The sequence below is a fragment of the Dendrobates tinctorius genome, unplaced genomic scaffold (genome assembly GCF_039654945.1).
Source record: "Dendrobates tinctorius isolate UK_male_01 unplaced genomic scaffold, ASM3965494v1 ptg000087l, whole genome shotgun sequence".
In the NCBI taxonomy this organism is placed as follows: Eukaryota; Metazoa; Chordata; class Amphibia; order Anura; family Dendrobatidae; genus Dendrobates; species Dendrobates tinctorius.
The window spans coordinates 10,211,855-10,232,224 of record NW_027361755.1 but is presented as its reverse complement, the minus strand read 5'-3'; the positions used below and the strand labels follow the sequence as shown (position 1 = coordinate 10,232,224).

General features: G+C 44.2%; 1 protein-coding gene across 3 annotated transcripts in view; it reads right to left on the bottom strand.

The window, feature by feature from the left end:
• Window positions 1-1,838: 1,838 nt before the first annotated feature.
• The window catches only part of IPCEF1 (interaction protein for cytohesin exchange factors 1), a 575,254-nt gene continuing 556,722 nt past the window's right edge, over window positions 1,839-20,370 (bottom strand). For 2 of the 3 annotated variants that reach the window (XM_073585732.1, XM_073585733.1), the window contains one exon: window positions 1,839-2,592. In XM_073585732.1, coding sequence (XP_073441833.1) covers window positions 2,419-2,592 — 174 coding nt within the window. In that variant the 3' untranslated portion in view covers window positions 1,839-2,418. The remainder of the gene's footprint in view (window positions 2,593-20,370) is intronic. The other variant, XM_073585734.1, reaches the window with a different exon arrangement.

Sequence of the window (20,370 nt, the reverse complement as noted above, 5' to 3'; positions counted from 1 at the left end):
AAATGCAAAATTTACTTTCATTTGAAAACAATACCTTGGACCACGGAGCAACAGTCCATTTCTTTTTCTCCTTGGCTCAGGTAAGATGCTTCTAGCATTGTCTATTTATCATGAGTGGCTTGACACAAGCAATGCGACACTTGTAGCCCATGTCCTGGATAACTCTGTGTGTGGTGGTTATGGAAGCAATGAGCAGCAGTCCACTCCTTGTGAATCTTCCCCAAATTTTTGAATGACCTTTTCTTAACAATCCTTTCAAGGCTGCAGTTATCCCCGATGCTTGTGCACCTTTTTCTACCACACTTTTTCCTTCCACTCAACTTTCCATTAATATGCTTGGATACAGCACTCTGTGAACAGCCAGCTTCTTTAACAATGACCTTTTATGGCTTTACCCTCCTTGTAGAGTTTGTAAATGACTGCCTTCTGGACATCTGTCCAGTCACCAGTCTTCCCCATGATTGTGAAGCTGTCACGATGACTCGTCCTGTGTGACGCGACCCGCAGGCCGGTAACTAAAACAACAAGACGTGGCACGTGATACTGTCCTGTGTGACATGGCCCGCAGGCCAGTAACTAAAACAACAAGACAAGGAGAAGGGAAAAAAGTTACAATGGTGGGCCCTGCGATAGGGAAAGGGGACGTGGAGACCTCCTGCACTCCCCTGAGTCAGTGTCCCTAACGCTCCTACCATTCCCTTGCCAGTTCCGCACCGGGCGCCGCTCAGGATACATGTCACCCTATCACACCCTACACCTATCCCTTGCTAGGGAGCTGGGTGGCGCAGGCACTGGCCCCACCACTGTACTAATGCACACAAAGGAAAAACACAAACAGGGAAACACCACTTAGCTTTACTCTGTTGCACTTGCTCCTGGAAACAGAGTCCACCACCAGAATGCAGCTCTCCTCGTGAAACGCTGCCACCAAGCTCTGTCAGAGCTACAAGGAAATCCCCTATGACTCCTTCCACACCAGGGCTAAGACAGTGCTGCAAGGAACGTTCTCCAGTTCCTTCCTCCACCATGGATGGTTGAAATGAATACTATCACCAACGCTGATTGCAACACCTGTGACTCTTTTATAGCAGAGCCAGCAATCACACCTGCATTATAAACATGTGCACTTAACTAAAGAAACAGAGTGCAATGACGCTCACCACCACCAGGGGCAAACTTATAACAAACGATACCACAGTGCAATAATCCAAATGGCCACCGGGGGGAAAAAAACCACACTTAAGCACAGCTTAAGGAAAAAAAAAAAAAGGTTACCTGTGCTTTTATCTGTCCTGATCCCGCATGGATCATGACAGAAGGCTACTGAAACAGACTAAGGGACCTTTTTTTAAGCTTAGGAAGCTTTTGCAGGTGTTTTTTGTTAATTATTATAATTTATAGAGATAATGACTTTGGGGTTTTCATTGGCTATAAGCCATAGTCAGCAACATTAACAGAAATAAGAAATAAACACTTGAAATAGATCACTCTGTTTGTAATGACTTTATATAATATGAGTTTCACTTTTTTTTAAGAACTGAAATAAATTAACTTTTTGATGATATTCTAATTTTGTGAGAAGTACCTGTATCATCTTTAGGTTGGCAATGTGCCATTACCTGATCTGCAAGAAAACAATGACCTACATTATAAGCACATACCTATATTGTTTGTCATGTGTCTCGTGAAAAGCTTGTTAACTGTTTACAATGACAACCAGCAGAGTTGGAAATGCAGCTCTGGGTTTTCATATAGCCTGTAACTCAAGATGAAGTGTCACTTTGGACTTTTTACACCGTGTTGACAATGGTAATAGTTCTTGATTAAAACAATTTAGATTTGTGAATAGAATATTTTATTCATGACATTTGACAAAAGAAGCATTGAAAGATACAATTTAAGCATTGCCATGCTCATTAGTTGCAGGTAATTGGTAGTGTTGGGGGACTGACTGCATAACTATTCCTTACACACCACAATAAGTGTGGGATGCTCAAATATTAGTCGCTTTTGTTTCTCTTGACTTAAGATGAAGTGTCAGAAAATCATGTTTCCTGGTGAATTTCCACATGCTCTCCATTTACATCAAACTTTCCACTTTTCCAAAAAGTATTTAAGTCATTTATTGTAGTACAGAAAATGTACTCGACACTCAAATACAATGAGAAAATGCCATATCTGGTGGTGCTTTTTTTTTTTTAGACTTGTTACTGGAGGTTTTAGCCTGTGAAGAAGCAGACAGCGAAAACATGAAATATTTGAAATATTTACATACATAGGGTATGCAGAGAATGAACCATCAGATAACGTTCTCTTGCTGCCTTCATTCATTGGGATGTTCAAGAAATCTTTGAAAAGAGGGCAAATACGTACAACTTTTTTTTTTATGAGAACAGGGGTAATCCTCGAGAGTAATGTTCAACTCCATGTAGTTTCTTGAGTTGTATTGTTAGCACAGACCTGAAGACAAGGTGGTGTGTATAGGTCTTGAAACAACATTGTGTTGCTATCTTTCCATTCTTTGTATTTTTCTCTAGTGATTTCACCACTTTCAAGGAGTTGATTAATCATCGCCAAGTCATGTTCTTTGCACTAAAAATATAAAAAAAATCAATATAAATCTTAATGTTAATATTACCTATTTCTGTGTTCTATTCTACTATGGATCTACTAAAATCAGAAAAGATTTTTTTTCTTTTTAAATGGAAACTGTCAGCAGGATTTCACTCCCAAACCATTTGTGTGCATGTAGGTCTTCCAGAGAAAAGTCCAGCAATACCTTTCCATGGGAAGTCCATTTTTCCCTTACCAAGAAATCAGTGTTTGAATTCATATACAAAAATGTAGATCTGAAGCCTCCTTCTCTCCGGCTCAATTCCACACCTAGTGTAGCCTCTTCCTATTTCACTGACCGCGTCAATGCTGTATGACTTAAGGCAAAGGAGCAGTTAGTGAATCAGGCGGACTGGTAGAGGCTTCAGATCTACAGCCTCTATCAATTAAATCACATTTCTCAGTAAGGCCGGAGTCACCCTAGCGAGAAATACAGACGAGTGCTATACGAGAAAAAAATAGCATAGCACTCGGACCAATGTTAATCAATGGGGCACCTCCCATCAGCCGATTTTTTTTCTCGGCCGTATTATTCGGGCTGAGAAAATTGCAGCATGCTGCGATTGTCAGCGTATTACACCCGTAATATGCCAATGCAAGTCTATGGGGGCGAGAAAACGATGAATTACACACGGACCAGATGTGTGACTTGCGATAAGTACGCACTGATGTCCTTTAACAAAAGCTGGCAATTCATTTTGCGATACAGTAAAATCACACTGACATGTTTAATAAAGAAACCTCACTACCACTGACGTCACTAAGGATGTGCGGAGTCCCCGGCTAACCTTAGCTAAACTGACAGCATGAGAAAAAGTTCAGAAACTTTCCCACACTTATTGGTTCATCTCCGGTCAGCTGGGGTGCCTACTGTTATGAATGGGTCACCGAGGAGAAAAAAGCAAAACAAGCTAAGTCACAGAAGACCAGAGAGGTTGGTAACTATGCAGATTGCAGATCCCTGATCTTACCACACAACTAGCAGCAGCCGTGGAGCGTACCTACGATGTTCCTAGACGCTTCATCACAGCCGGAGGACTAAATTAGCCTGAAGCATGAAAAGGGGAAAACTAACTGCCCCAGAGCACACCCCAAAGGAATAGATAGCCCCCACACATGTATTGATGATGAAACAAGATGAAAGCACAAACACAGGCAGGAAAATAGGCTGAGCAAACGATGGGGCCCAAACTAACTAGAAAGGAAAGGAAAGGAAAGGCACTGTCTGCAACCTGCAAAAAACCCTACAAAAATAATGTCCAACACTTCTGATAGCAAAATTAACCCTGAAGTCACTAGACTTCTCCCACTATATCAGCACTCTGAAATATTCTGAGACAGAGCAAAAAGAGGCCAAACTAGTAAGGGACAAAAAGCAAATTGGCAAAACACTGATAAATAAGAGTGGAAATTCAGCACAGCCCCCAGCCGGGGCTGGCTGACCACACAAAAAACTGAATAGACCATCAAAATCAAGTGTGAACATTAGCAGAAAAACTTAGCTTTAGATGACTGGAACAGAGCTGAAAACCAAGAGCTGACAAGCCAGAAGGAATCACCAGCAACTGAATAGGATGTCGGCTGTCTTAAATCCAATCTGAGCCTCCTGAGGTCCAATCGTCATCCTCATTCTCAGGTGGCAGATCTCCACCAATCAAATCAGCCTCACTACCTCCTGTTACCACCAGAGGGAGTCTGGAAGGAGAACTCACAACTGGTGAACCAGAGAATGAACTCACAACAGCCTACGCAGACATGATTTAACTCATTATGCAATGGTTTACAGCAGGGCCAGTAGCATTAGCACCAGTCCCCGTTGTAAACTAGTTAACCCCTTGTGATGGATTGCAGCGGGGGACCTGACTGAACAACGGAGAGGTATGTATATTGTTGTTTTTTTTTAATTTTTTTTATAGAACAAGGGCTTTATTTGGATTAGCAGAATAATAAATTTGGTCAAAAGCTTTGTGGATTTATTTCATTAAAAGAATTTTTATTAATGTATGTCTTTTTTAACCCTTCAATACTATAGGATTAATAATGGATAGGTGTCTTATTGACCCCTCTCCATTATTAACCCGGCTTAATATCACCTTTCAATAGCAAGGTGACATTAACCCATTAGCCACCACTAAAGGCAATGGAAATAAAGAGTTTAAGTGCCAGGGGTAGCTGGGGGCAGATTTTTTTAGCCGGGGGGGCCAAAAACAATGGAACCTCTCTAGGCTATTAATATCTGCCCTCACTCACTGGCTTTCCCTCTCCATGTGGATCCAAGAGGTGACGACAGAGAGGAGACTTAGAGATAAAGAAGTCTTTGTGCATGTTTTTGATATTTGTTTAATATAGGTTCATTTTTGTATTAATGGCAGATATATTTTTTATGCCCAGAGTTTTCACCCTTTCCACACAATTAAGTCACTCCCATTAGGAGAAACATTGAGAGCAAAACGAAACTGTAGTAGTTTTATTCTTTCAATGCTGAAAAGAATAACATAAAATATCATCTTACTAATAGGATATACCTCAGCTGGACCATTAATCGGGTTTTTTCAAATTGCAGATAAAAGAACCAGGGAGAGTCTTACCAATCTGATTTCCAACAAATTAGAAAAAAATGCTACCTTGAATAATGGAACTACAAAACAACATGTTTTGGTTCTTATTTATAGCTCTCATTTCAAGGCTATTTCTGAAATTATATACTGCAACCTAAATATTTCGAGAAATGATAAACCATGGATGCTGTTTTAAAAAATGGTATAAAAGTTGTGGCTAGGCACGCACCCACTTTGTGGAAATCGCCTATCTCCAAGGTTTTTCCAATAAAAATCCTAAATCAGCTCATTGGTTGTCCACCACAGGTTTTTATAGGTGCGTTTTTTGTTGTTTTTTTTCTCCTTGCAAAACCTGTGCACATTCTAAAAAGACCATGTTTTTTTCCAGATAGCAAAAATAAAAAAACTTATAAAATAAAAGATTTTTTGAATTGTAATTCTAACTATTTAGCTTATGTAGTGGAATGTTCTGAATGCAATTTATTATATGCGGGTTCCACTATTTGCAATCTGAAAAGTAGAATCAGAGAACACTTGTATGATATATCACATCCCTCTACTCGAAATATTTCTAATCTGTCTAATTATTTTTTCACTGTTCACAACAGACAGACGTTTTTTTAAAGTCTTTGCAATTGAACAGATCCATGTGGATCCAAGAGGTGGCGACAGAGAGAGGAGACTTTGGGACAAAAAAGCCTTCTGGATTTACTGGCTTAATACAAGAGTTCCATTGGGTTTAAACTTGAAAAAAGAATTAATGTTACATTATCAATTTTTCATTGCTCTCAAAATTGTGCGTGTTTTTGATATTTGTTTAATGTAGGTCCATTTTTGTATATATCTTGCTTATATATTTTTGCATTGTTTTTATATTTGTTATTCTTTGTTAAAATTTCTTTGACACACCTGTTGAGACTTTTATATAAATAGGTCTCATGCCTGTGTATAATCAACTTAGTCTAAGAATACGTGTGTGTTTGAAACGCGTTCAGTTTCAGCCAGGCACTTTTTCTCATGGTATACCCGGTATCTGCGTGATGTATGATTTTGTCATACTTCTATCTTTGGAATTAAATAAAAGAGATTGATTTTATTCCTTGGAGCTGGATTCTCCTTTTTTCCTCAAGTACATAGGTGTCTTATTGACACCTCTCCATTATTAACCCGGCTTAATGTCACCTTTCAATAGCAAGGTGACATTAAGCCTTATTAACCCATTAGCCACCACTAAAGTCAATGGGAATAAAGAGGCTCAGTGCCAGGGGTGGCTGGGGCAGATTTTTTTAGCTGGGGGGCCAAAAACAATGGTCCCACTCTAGGCTATTAATATCTGCCCTCACTCACTGGCTTTCCCTTTCTGGCGGAGAAATTACTGCAGGAGCCCACGCTTTTTTTTCAATGAATTTACCTGTTAATTTAACACCTACATGTCCAGAATTTTACACACATATCCTAATCTAATTAGTAGTCAAAGACATATAAAAAACTAAATTAAATGAAATGGTTTTCTATATGTAAACCATGTGTCATTTCATGTCGGGTTTTGTAATGATTTTAAAGAAGCGGCTATTATGCTATGTAGAACTCTATGAAATATATATATGTATGTATGTATGTGTGTATATATATGTGTGTCTCAATGACATATATATACAGTATGTGTTCTATGTGTCTATATCTATTCTTTCGTTTGTGTTTTAACCTGTCATTGGGATCCATTATATGTCCATTTTGCAAGCCGGTGAGAAAATCTTGGCATACGGATGCCATACGGATGCTTACATGTGCAAAAAATGCAGCCACACCTTGCCAACGGATGATATATGGATCACTGTTCAGGGAACATTTCTGCATATTACGACCGTAAAATACGTTCTGTCTGACTCCAGCCTAATAGAGGAATAGATTGGCCATGTAAAGGTATTGATGGATTGTCTTTAGAAGAACTGCAGATGCATATAAATAGTTTGATGCATGCAATCCTGCTGACAGATTCCCTTTAAAGCTATGTGCCCATGTATGCAGAAAAAAACGCACTTCTTCCCAGGAAAAACGTGCAGGTTTTTTGCGTCTTTTTCCGCATTTTTTGCATGTTTATTTCGTGTGCGAAATTCAAGCACTTTCCAAGCGATTTGAAGCATCACTTGGAATGTGATTGACAGGTTGGTCACACTCGTCAAACATAGTGTTTGATGAGTGTGACCAACTTTTTACTATTGAGGCTGTCTATGCAGCATCAGTAGTAAAAGATCTAATGTTAAAAATAATTAAAAAAATAAATAAATCGGGTTATATTCACCTTCCGGCGTCCCGCGCAGCCTTCCCGGGCCTCAGCGATGCTTCCGTTCCCAGTAATGCCTTGTGAGACCTTTGATGACGTAAAGTCTCGCGATACTGTAGCGGTCTCGCAAGATCGTACGTCATCACAGGTCCTTGCAGCAAGGCATTACTGGGAACGGGAGCATCGCTGAGGCCCAGGAAGGCTGCGCTGGATGCCAGAAGGTGAATATAACCCGATTTTTTATTTTGTATTCTTTTTTTTACAGGGATATGGTACCCAGGGCCTGGAGGACAGTCTCCTCTCCTCCACACCGTGGGTACCATCCGCACATGAGCCGCTCACTTTGTGCATGGTGGGCATAGCCACATGCGGGAAGTAAACAGATCTCATGCATTCCTATGGGTGGGGAATCGCGGCAATTCCGCAAAAAGAATGAGCATGCTGCGTTTTTTTCCGCGATGCCATTCCGCCGTGGAAAAATCACAGCATTAGCACAGCATGTGCGGAATGCCATAGGAATGCATGGAGTGGGTTCTGTATGGTTTTTTTTTTAAGCGTTTTCGTGGCGAAAATCGCTGCAAAAACGCTTAAAAATCGCAACGTACGCACACAGCCTAAAAGTCATACATTATATTGTAACTCAATATACAGTAAGCGTTATCTAATAGTCGCTGTCAACATACAGAATTTCACTGTGGTGCTATATGGCTGTATAAACGTAAGCAAGCATTTTCAGCTCCGCTTCAGTAAGAACCCTATGAAGATAAATTACAATTTATACGCACAGAATTTTACACCTGCAGTTATGGCTGAAAGTGTTGGCACCCTTGAAATTGTTCCAAAAAATGAAGCATTTCTCCCAGAAAATTACTGCAATTACAAATGTTTTGTTATACACATGTTTATTTCCTTTGTGTGTACTGAAACAACACAAAAAAGAGGAGAAAAAAAAGGCAAATTGGACATAACTTCACACAAACCCCCAAAATGGCCTGGACAAAATTGTTGCCACCTTCAGCTTAATATTTGGTTGCATGCCCTTTAGAATAAATATCTGCAATCACTTTATATAACTATCAGCAAGCTTCTTCCACCTCTTAACTGGAATTTTGGACCACTCTTCTTTTGCAAACTGCTCTAGGTCTCTTATATTTGAAGGGTGCCTTCTCCAAAGAGCAATTTTAAGATCTCTCCACAGGTGGTCAATGGGATTTAGATCCAGACTCATTGCTGTCTATTTCAGAATTCTCCTGTACTTTGCTTCCATCCATTTCTGGGTTCTTTTTGAGGTATGGAAGACCCATGACCTAGCACACAAACCCAGCTTTCTGACAGTCTGTACTACGTTGCGATCAAAAATCCTTTGTTAATCTTCAGATTTCATGATGCCTTGCACACAGCCAGAGCACCCATTGCCAGAGTCAGCAAAACAACCTTAAAGCATGTTTGAACCATATTTGACTGTAGGTATTGTGTTCTTTTCTTTCCAGGCCTCATCCTGTTTTCAGTAAACAGTAGAATGATGTGCTTTACCAAAAAGCTCTACTTTGGTCTCATCTATCCACAAGACACTTTCCCAGAAGGATTTTAGTTTCCTCACGTACATTTTGTCAAACTGAAGTCTAGTTTTTCGATGACTCTGTGTCAACAGTGGGGTCCTGGGTCTCCTGCTTTAGCATTTAATTCCATTCAAATGAAAATTGACATTTCAAGCTGACACAGATGCACCCTGAGCCTACATGACAGCTTGAATTTCCTTGGAATTGATTGAGGATGCTTACCACCATCCGGACTATGCTGCGTTGCAACCTTTCATCAATTTTTCTCTGCTATCCGCATCCAGGGAGAATAGCTACAGTTCCATGGGTTGGAAACTTCTTGATTATATTGCGTACCATGGACAAAGGAATATCAAAATCTCTGGAGATGGACTTGTAACCTAACAATTTTGGTTCTCATGTCCTCAGACATTTTTCTTCTCCTGTTTCTGTTCTCCATGGTTAATGTAGTACACACAGACACGCAATGCAAAGATAGAATCAACTTCCCCCTTTTTTTCTGGTTTCATGTATGATTTTCATATTGTCCACACCTGTTACTTGCCACAGGTGAATTTTGAATGGGCACATCATGCTCGAAAGAAAGTTGTTGACACCCACAAATTTGGAAAGGTGTCAAAATTTTGTACATCCTATTTCTGGGGTTTTGTATGAAAATATTGTCCAATTTTCTCTTTTTTTCTGTTTTTTTGTGTTGTTTCAATACACACTAAGGAAAATAATGTGTGAATAGCAAATAATGTGCAATTGCAGTCATGTTCTGCGAGAAGTACTTCATTTTCTGGAACAGTTTCAAGGGTGCCAACATTTTTGGCCATGACTATATCAAAATGATGTTTGATGTTGGAGGCGCAATTGCTTATTCTTACAATTGGACATACTTTACAAAGAGCACTAAAAATAGTGCTATGAACTGTCTATAATTATGAGAACTTTTGGCTCATGTCTCATAAAACTTGTTGCATTCATGATGTTTATGAATGTGGAGACGCTTGTACATATTATATAATACATGTAAGCATCATTATTTTACAAATATGTACTGAAGATCAGCTCACTACTAATGTTGAGGACGCTTAGCTTGCATAGATATCTGTTTGGATCCACAGACATTATAATTCCAAATGTAGAGTCCAGCAGCGCAAAGATAATTCTGTAAGCCCTTATTTTTATTCCATCATGGTTAAAATAAGCTTTTGACTATGAATAGGGCATAACCTGCCACAACCTGTAGGCTAGTTCCTAAGCTGATATATTTTTTAATGCATTATTTAAACCATGAAATAAAATGAATAAATAAAACTTAGAAGGGTATTCCCACCCTAATATGTAGTAGGTGTAATATTAATATTAGCAAATACCTCCAATTAGAAATGTAGTATAGTTTTTCTGATTCGCTATGTCACTTACCCCACGTGCAGGGCATTGTAGTAGCTTAGATGTCCATGGTTAGGATTGCTAATAACTAACTAAATGTCATGAGTGGTTGTAGCCATGGATACATGATTGCTAGCTAAGTTTGTCGGGAAAAAAAAACAAAACAGAAATTCGCAACCCTGATACATGAAGTGTACAAAGAAAAATGCATAAATGACAATAGTTAAAGCAGTACTCCAGTTGTTTTTGCTAATTCATTCTGTCACTAGTCCCTCAGTATATATAATTCAGCTACTATTATTAGTATTCTCTTATTTATTTGTTCTTTTCTCACTTAGGTCATGTGATGATCACATGACGACCTGCAGGATTTTACCATAACTTTATATTCTCTGAGTTGGTCGCCATCTCAGATAAAGAGGTTGTTCATTACTTTATCATTGATGTCCTATCCTTAGGATAGGGCATCCATGTCTAATCCCCATCAACTAGTCAAAGGCCTAATTAGCATAGGAAAAATAAACTTTATAAAACATTTTTAAACGTGTATTTATGTGATAATCACTGTAAACGGCTGCTTAGGCTGGGTATTTAACAACAAATATACAGATACTGATGGGTTGGAGGGCATGGGGGGACCTGTCAGGTTCCCTTTAACAGAACTGCTGCTCTATATAACACCACAATAGCTGTAGCTTTGGAATCTGCTGCCCCACTTACACATACCAAAGCTCGCAAAATCAACAGACAGCCCTGGCACACCAGCCTGACCAAAGAACTGAGGCGAGCTTCCAGGGCTGCTGAGCACAGATGGAAAAGATTCCACTCCAAAGAGCACTTCATCTCATTCAAACAGTCCCTCACTACTTTCAAGACCACACTCGCCACAGCTAAACAAACCTACTTCTCATCTCTCATATCCTCTCTGTCTCACAACCCTAAACAGTTATTCAACACCTTCAATTCTCTCCTCCGTCCCCCAGCACCTCCTCCCTTCCCACTCATCTCAGCTGAAGACTTTGCCTCATTTTTCAAGCAGAAGATTGATAACATCAGAGACAGTTTTAGTCAACAACCCCCAGAGCCCTTCCTCCCGACTTCCCAGCCCTCCACCTCCAAAACCAACTTCTCCACCATTACAGAAGGTCGACTCTCCACTCTACTCTCAAGATCACATCTCACCACCTGTGCACTTGACCCGATCCCATCCCACTTCATCCCAAACCTCACCACAGTCTTCATGCCAACCCTAACCCATCTCTTCAACCTATCACTAACAACTGATGTTTTCCCCTCAAGCTTTAAACATGCCTCCATCACACCTATCCTCAAAAAGCCCTCTCTTGACCCATCCTCTGTATCTAGCTATCGCCCTATATCACTTCTCCCCTATGCCTCCAAGCTACTGGAACACCACGTCTACCTTGAACTGTCCTCCCATCTCTTTTCTTGCTCCCTCTTCGACCGCTTACAATCTGGCTTCCGGTCACACCACTCCACTGAAACTGCCCTTACTAAGGTCACCAATGACCTCTTAACCACCAAGAGCAAGCGACACTACTCTGTCCTCCTCCTCCTGGACCTGTCGGCTGCCTTTGACACAGTGGACCATTCCCTATTATTACAGACCCTCTCATCCCTTGGCATCACAGACTTGGCTCTATCCTGGATCTCATCATACCTAACAGACTGGAAATTCAGCATCTCCCACTCACACACCACCTCCTCACCTCGCCCCCTATCTGTTGGAGTCCCACAAGGTTCAGTCCTAGGACCCCTGCTCTTCTCTATTTACACCTTTGGCCTGGGACAGCTCATAGAATCTCATGGCTTTCAGTATCATCTCTATGCTGATGACACACAGATCTACGTCTCTGGACCAGATATCACCTCCCTACTAACCAGAATCCCTCATTGTCTGTCCACTATTTCATCCTTCTTCTCCGCTAGATTTCTGAAACTTAACATGGACAAAACAGAATTCATCATCTTTCCCCCATCTCACGTGACCCCCCCAATGAACCTATCCATTACAGTTAATGGCTGCCCATTCTCCCCAGTCCCACAAGCTCGCTGCCTCGGGGTAATCCTTGATGCTGATCTCTCCTTAAAACCACATATCCAAGCCCTTTCCACTTCCTGCCGACTTCAACTCAAAAATATTTCACGAATCCGTTCATTCCTCAACCAAAAATCTGCAAAAACCCTAGTCCATGCCCTCATCATCTCTCGCCTTGACTACTGCAACCTCCTGCTCTGTGGCCTCCCCTCGAACACTCTCGCACCCCTCCAATCTATTCTAAACTCTGCTGCCCGACTAATCCACCTGTCCCCCCGCTATTCCCCAGCTTCTCCCCTCTGTCAATCCCTTCACTGGCTCCCCATTGCCCAGAGACTCCAGTACAAAACCCTAACCATGACATACAAAGCCATCCACAACCTGTCTCCTCCATACATCTGTGACCTCGTCTCCCGGTACTTTCCTGCACGCAATCTCCGATCCTCACAAGATCTCCTTCTCTACTCCCCTCTTATGTCCTCTTCCCACAATCGCATACAAGATTTCTCTCGCACATCACCCCTACTCTGGAACTCCGTACCACAACATATCAGACTCTCACCTACCATCGAAACCTTCAAAAAGAGCCTGAAGACCCACCTCTTCCGACAAGCCTATAACCTGCAGTAACCACCGATCGACCAAACCGATGCATGACCAGCTCTACCCTCGCCTACTTTATTCTCACCCATGCCTTGTAGATTGTGAGCCTTCGTGGGCAGGGTCCTCTCTCCTCCTGTACCAGTTATGACTTGTATTGTTTAACATTATTGTACTTGTTTTTATTATGTATACCCCTCCTTACATGTAAAGCGCCATGGAATAAATGGCGCTATAACAGTAAATAATAATAATAATAATAATTATATGATGCAATTGCATTAAAAGTTTCTCCTCATCCTCACATGGAGAATTTATTACAGATAATAAAGATTGCACAACTCCTGTCACATAATTATAATGGAGCAGATGAGTGTATACTCACAATACACAAATTGCCTCTTCAGGGAAAAAGAGGACTTGAACTCTATAGCGCCACCTGTTGGTAGTAGCGATCCTACAAGTCACAATCAACCCTTTAACGAGTCTTGTAATATGACTTAGGATAAAAGTCATATCCTAAGTCATATTACAAGACTCGCTAAAGGCTTGATTGTGACTTGTGAGATCGCTACTACCAACAGGTGGCGCTATAGAGTTCAAGTCCTCTTTTTCTCTGAAGAGGCAATTTGCATATTAGTTTCCCAGAGGAGCATTGCATGGTGAATAAGCCTCCTTACCTTGACAAGCCAGAGCTGGCATGTCACTCTCCACAAGGAGAAACCTTACCCCTTAGGTACTCACAATACATTCTCTTATTTGGAGGAATATTGAAGTGATCACAATCACAGTATTACCTTAGCAGGTATACATGTTACTTGTTTTAGCTACTGATGTAATACTATATTCTTGAATCATGGGATTGGTAGATCAGCATAGAGCAGGGGTAGGCAATTAATTTTCCCGAGGGGCCACATGAGAGACCATTATTGTTGTGGAGGGATGAACCAATAACTTGAAGTAAATTCTACTCAATATTAATTTACTAATATTAATTGTATCACTTAATACTGAGCAGAATTAAGTATGCTGACACCCCTATATATCTTCAAATCCCCCCACAGCCCCTTATATACAGCATGAGCCCCACACAGCCTCCCTATATATGGCATGATCCCCACACAGCCTCCCTATATACGGGATGAGACACACACAGCCTTCCTATACGGGATGAGACACACACAACCTCCCTATATACGTCATGAGCCCCACACAGCCTCCTTATATACTTTATAAGCCCCACACAGCCTCCCTTTATATAGCATGAGCCACACACAGCCTCCTTATATACGGCATGAGCCCCACAAAGCCTCCTTATATACGGCATGAGCCCCACACAGCCTCTCCATGTACAGCATGAGCCCAACACAGCCTCCCCATGTACAGCATTTAGCCCCACACAGCCTCCCCATGTACTGCATGAGCCCCAGGTTGCCCATAAACTGCATGAGGCCCCACACAGCCTCCCCATATATTGTATGAGCCCCACACGGCTTCCCTACATACTGCATGAGCCCCACACAGCCTTCCCATATACTGCATGACAGTATACAGCCTTCCCATAGCCTCCCCATGTGTAGCATGTCACCCCATAGCCTTCCCATGTGCAGTCTGTCACCCCCATAGCCTCCCCATGTGCTGCACGTCACCCCCATAGCCTCCCCATGTGCTGCACATCACCCCCATAGCCTCCCCATGTGCTGCACGTCACCCCCATAGAATCCCCATGTGCTGCACGTCACCCCCATAGAATCCCCATGCGCTGCACGTCACCCCCATAGAATCCCCATGCGCTGCACGTCACCCCCATAGAATCCCCATGCGCTGCACGTCACCCCCATAGAATCCCCATGTGCTGCACGTCACCCCCATAGAATCTCCATGTGCTGCACGTCACCCCCATAGAATCCCCATGTGCTGCACGTCTCCCCCATAGAATCCCCATGTGCTGTCACTCCCATAGAATCCCCATGTGCTGTCACCCCCATAGAATCCCCATGTGCTATCTGTCACCCCCACAGAATCCCCATGTGCTGTCACCCCCATAGAATCCCCATGTGCTCTCACTCCCATAGAATCCCCATGTGCTGTCACCCCCATAGTGTTAGGAGTCAGATTTCTGCCTCTCCTTTGCTGAAATCTAGATCCTCACATTCTGCAGTCTCCTGCACTTTTCCTGCTGCAGAGGAGATTGCACAGGACATTGCCCTATGGCAACTCTCTCTAGAGGCTAAGTCCTTTGTTCCCTCATCTGAGCATGCTCATGGGACGAACTCCCATTGGAGTTCGGGATTCAGGTGTCAGGTCCTGTGTCAAATCCCATTGGCTCTTCCTGGAGCCTTGGAGATTTCCGGAAGGTCCCGTTCGCTATAAAAAGCGCGCATGGCTGTTCTGCCATGCGCTAGTATATTCATACTTGCTGCTGTATGTTTGTTGATGGATGCTTGGACTGGTGAATGACTCATTTGAAACCCCCATTCCTCTGATACTACGTCTGTGTGAGTGTTTGAGTTCTGCCAGTAGCAGCGCTAGCGCCAGCGCGCATTTGCTCCATCTATCTCAGCAGCTTAGCGTCTGCATTTCGCCAGCGTGTTAGCGGCGTTTTGCCAGCGGCGCAATTATCGCCGCACTGCGATTGCAGTCCTGTCGGGCGTTTGCAGTTGTGACGCCACGCACACTTGTCTCTACGGTAGGTCTAGACGGAGTAGTCCTGCTGTCTAAGGCTACTCCTGTGACCATAAATACCACGTGTGCATCGCTGAGTCTCTGACCTTAAACAAACTCAGCGTTATGGTGTTCGGTTTTTGCGTGCAGCCTCTGTGATTGTAACAGAGCTGGCTTAGTGCAATTGGGTGCAGTTTAACCCTTGCACACTGCCGCCAGATTGCTCTGCCATCACTTAGCTGCGGTTTTCCAGATTCCGCACGGTGGACCCCGAGTGGCAAAGGCACTTTAATTATATTTTTATTTAGTGCCTTCCGCCACTCCTAACACATAGAATCCCCATGTGCTATCACCCCCATAGAATCCCCATGTGCTATCACCCCCATAGAATCCCCAGGGGGAAACATCGGGACCCCTAACGGTGGTGCTGCGGGCCCCAGTGGGCGAGGGCCAGTCCCGGGAAGAGCGGGAGGAAGAGGAGAACTGGGCCAAATGCCAGGCTAACATCCTGCAACTGGCAGCCTTCCTATTGAATTGAGGAGATCATGAACGCTGTATGATCCAAAACTTTTGTTGTAGATAGTTGCACCTCTTTAGGTGCCCTTTATTGGTTTTACATAAAGACACTTTGCGAAGATAATGTTTTACATAAGGACACTTTGCGAAACTGAGGTTTTGCATGGACACTTTTCGAAGATGATGTCTACCTCAGGGTAGTTCTGCACATCCACATTGCGGCTCGGTGCTTAGAGAGTAGCTGAGCACCTTTGGTGGTTCCCTGCATGGAACACTGGATGTGCTGGGAGGTGGGTGGAGTTGAGATCCATATAAAAGGTTGGGAAGGTTTAGAATTACAGATCAGTCTGAGGAGTGGAGTCTGGAGGTCAGCCTAACGGGAGGTCAGGCGGGAGAAGGACAGTCAGTCAGGAGAATCTGAGGACGGGTCCGAGGAGGAGTGCTGCAGCTGCCTCAGTGAGCTGAGCCAGATGGCACGGGAAAGGAACAGAAGGAGAAAGATGTAGAACTGCAACCTAAGCTTCCATAAGAGAGAGAAGGAACAGTACGGAACGAAGGAGTAGGAGAACAGAAAAGAGTTGTGGGTCGGAAGAGGAACCCTGCCTATAGGTTCTAAGCGCAAGGCCGGGGCCCGGTCCCCGAGGTTGTGTGGACACTTAAGGTTCTGCAGCAGACACCGGTGGAGCAGTTGGCTATAAATGCACTACTCCCATCTAAGACTTGGGGCACAACAGCAACGGAATAGAGAGCCAGGACTCCGGAGAAGGGAGTCCCCGAGAGAGGCTACAGCTGTCTGCCATACGAGTAGAGTTGTTAGGAACATCTGACAGGAGGAACTTCAGAGTACCACGGACTGTGAGTAAAGCTTTGGAACTGCAAGCCCTTGTGTCTTCCATTCATTTGTGCGCTAACACCGTCAGCACCGCTACATCTGGGTGCCAGCATTCCTCACACCGCCTGCGCCTATTCTCATCTATTGCAATTACACTGCCCTGGGGTTACAGCTTCACCTGTGGGGAGCTACACCATCTATGCTGCAACACACCATCAGCCCCAGAGGATCTGCACGCAGCGTTGGCTTAACATCTTGCTTGCCAAACACGACAGGTGGCGTCACAAACTATCACATAAACTATATCACAAACCATAATTGATTTGGGCGCCCAGGGCCACGGACCGGGTCACCGTTGTGACACTATTCCCCCTGACACCGACCCGGTACCGAGTACCCCACAGCCCTGGGAGGGCGACACATCACCCCCATAGAATCCCATGTGCTGTCTGTCACCCCCATAGAATCTCAATGTACTGTCTGTCACCCCCATAGAATTCTCATGTACTGTCTGTCACCCCCATAAGAATCCCCATGGGCTGCATGTCACCCCCATAGAATCTCCATGAGCTGCATGTCACCCCCATAGAATCCCCATGTGCTGCATGTCACCCCTATAGAATCCCCATGTGCTGCATGTCACCCCCATAGAATCCCCATGCGCTGCATGTCACCCCCATAGAATCCCCATGTGCTGTCTGTCACCCACATAGAAACCCCATGTGTTGTCAACCCCATAGAATCTCCATGTGCTTCATGGTCACTCCCATAGAATCCCCATGTGCTGTTAGTCTCCCACATAGAATCCCCATGTGCTGTCACCCCCATAGAATCTCCATGTGCTGTCTGTCACCCACATATAATCCCCATGCGATGTCACCCCCATAGAAACCTCATGTGCTGCATGTCACCCCCATAGAATCCCCATGTGCTGCATGTCACCCCCACGAATCCCCATGTGCTGTCTGTCACCCACATAGAATCTCCATGTGCTGCATGTCACCCCCATAGAATCTCCATGTGCTGCATGTCACCCCCATAGAATCCCCATGTGCTGTCTGTCACCCCCATAGAATCCCCGTGTGCTGTTTGTCTCCCACATAGAATCCCCATGCACTGTAGCCCCCATAGAATCCCCTTGTGCTGTCAGTCATCCACATAGAATCTCCATGTGCTGCATGTCACCCCCATAGAATCCCCATGTGCTGTCTGTCACCCCCATAGAATCCCCATGTGCTATTTGTCTCCCACATAGAATCCCCATGTGCTGTCACCCCCATAGAATCCCAATGTGCTGTCACCCCCATAGAATCCCCATGTGCTGTTTGTCTCCCACATAGAATCCCCATGTGCTGTCACCCCCATAGAACCCCATGTGCTGTTTGTCTCCCACATAGAATCCCCATGTGCTATCACTCCCATAGAATCCCCATGTGCTGTTTGTCTCCCACATAGATTCCCTATGTGCTGTCACCCCCATAGAATGCCCATGTGCTGTCACCCCCATAGAATCCCCATGTGCTGTCACCCCCATAGAATCCCCATGTGCTGTCACTCCCATAGAATCCCCATGTGCTGTCACCCCCATAGAATCCCCATGTGCTGTCACCCCCATAGAATCCCCATGTTCACCCCATAGAATCCCCATGTGCTGTCACTCCCATAGAATCCCCATGTGCTGTCACTCCCATAGAATCCCCATGTGCTGTCACTCCCATAGAATCCCCATGTGCTGTCACCCCCATAGAATCCCCATGTTCACCCCATAGAATCCCCATGTGCTGTCTGTCAACCCCATAGAATCCCCATGTGCTGCATGTCACCCCCATAGGATCTCCATGTGCTGTCTGTCACCCACATAGAATCCCCATGTGCTGTCACCCCCATAGAATCTCCATGTGCTGCATGGTCACCCCCATAGAATCCCCATGTGCTGTTATTCTCCCACATAGAATCCCCATGCTCTGTCACCCCATAGAATCTCCATGTGCTGCATGGTCACCCCCATAGAATCCCCATGTGCTGTTTGTCTCCCATATAGAATCCATGTCCAAAAGGGGGACATCAGACACTGGAGCAGCATTTACGGGGCCCATTATACACTGGAGCAGTAGAAATGGAGCCCATTATATATGGAGCATTATTAGGGTCCATCATACACTGGAGCATCATCCATGAGGCCCATCATATACTGGAGCATTCCAAATGGGGGACATCAGACACTGGAGCACCATTTATGGGGCCCATTATACACTGGAGAATTAGAAATGGAGCCCATTATATATGTAGCATTATTAGGGCCCATCATACACTGGAGCATCATCCATGAGGCCCATCATATACTGGAGAATTCCAAATGGGGGACATCAGACACTGGAGCAGCATTTACGGGGCCCATTATACACTTGAGCATTAGAAATGGAGCCCATTATATATGGAGCATTATTTGGGCCCATAAGACACTGGAGCATCATCTATGGGGCCCATCATATACTGGAGCATTCTAAATGGGGAAGATCAGACACTGGAGCAGCATCTATGGGGCACATAATACACTGGAGCAATAGAAATGAGGCCCATTATATATGGAGCATTATTTGGACCCATAACACACTGGAGCATCACCCATAGGGACTATCAAATACTGTAGTGTGGCGACCCCAGGAGTATGGCTGCCACAGTGGCTTTGCCTTCCTCCAGGGGAGGGTAATGCCAGGCTTGGAGGCAATGATGGGTCTCTCTCACAGTCAATCCATACATGCAACACAGTTCCACTCCAGGCCACCAGGGGGAACTCTGAACCAGGATGGAGGGGAGGGGTGCCCTCTGAGGGCCAAGAGGAAGGAGTGGTCAGATAGTCTGCGGAGGGTGAAGTGTGCAGACGTGTGGAAAGAAGCTGGAGGTTGAGCGAGGAAGGAGAGCTCCCTCAGTTGAGAGCGCACGTACTGGAGCATGGTCTCCACGGCTGTACGGATACTAAAGGTCCTACAGCAGATACCAGAGGAGTAGGAGGCTGTAAATGCCCTACTCCCATCTAAGACTTGAGGCACAACAGCAGCTTGGATAGAGGTCCAGGACTAAAGAGGAGTCCCCGAGAGAGGCTACAGCTGTCTGCCATGCAAGTGAGGTTCTTGGGAACATCTGACAGGAGGAACTTCAGAGTAACTTAGTACTGGAGTGCGTCACACTAGGAAGGAGACTGCACAGCCCGTCTGTGAGAGAGAATCCCTGAGTTGCTTACAGGCTAGCCTGCTCCAATACCATCTGTAATCAGGACTCTGGACTGCAGTTATCAAGTAAAGGTACAG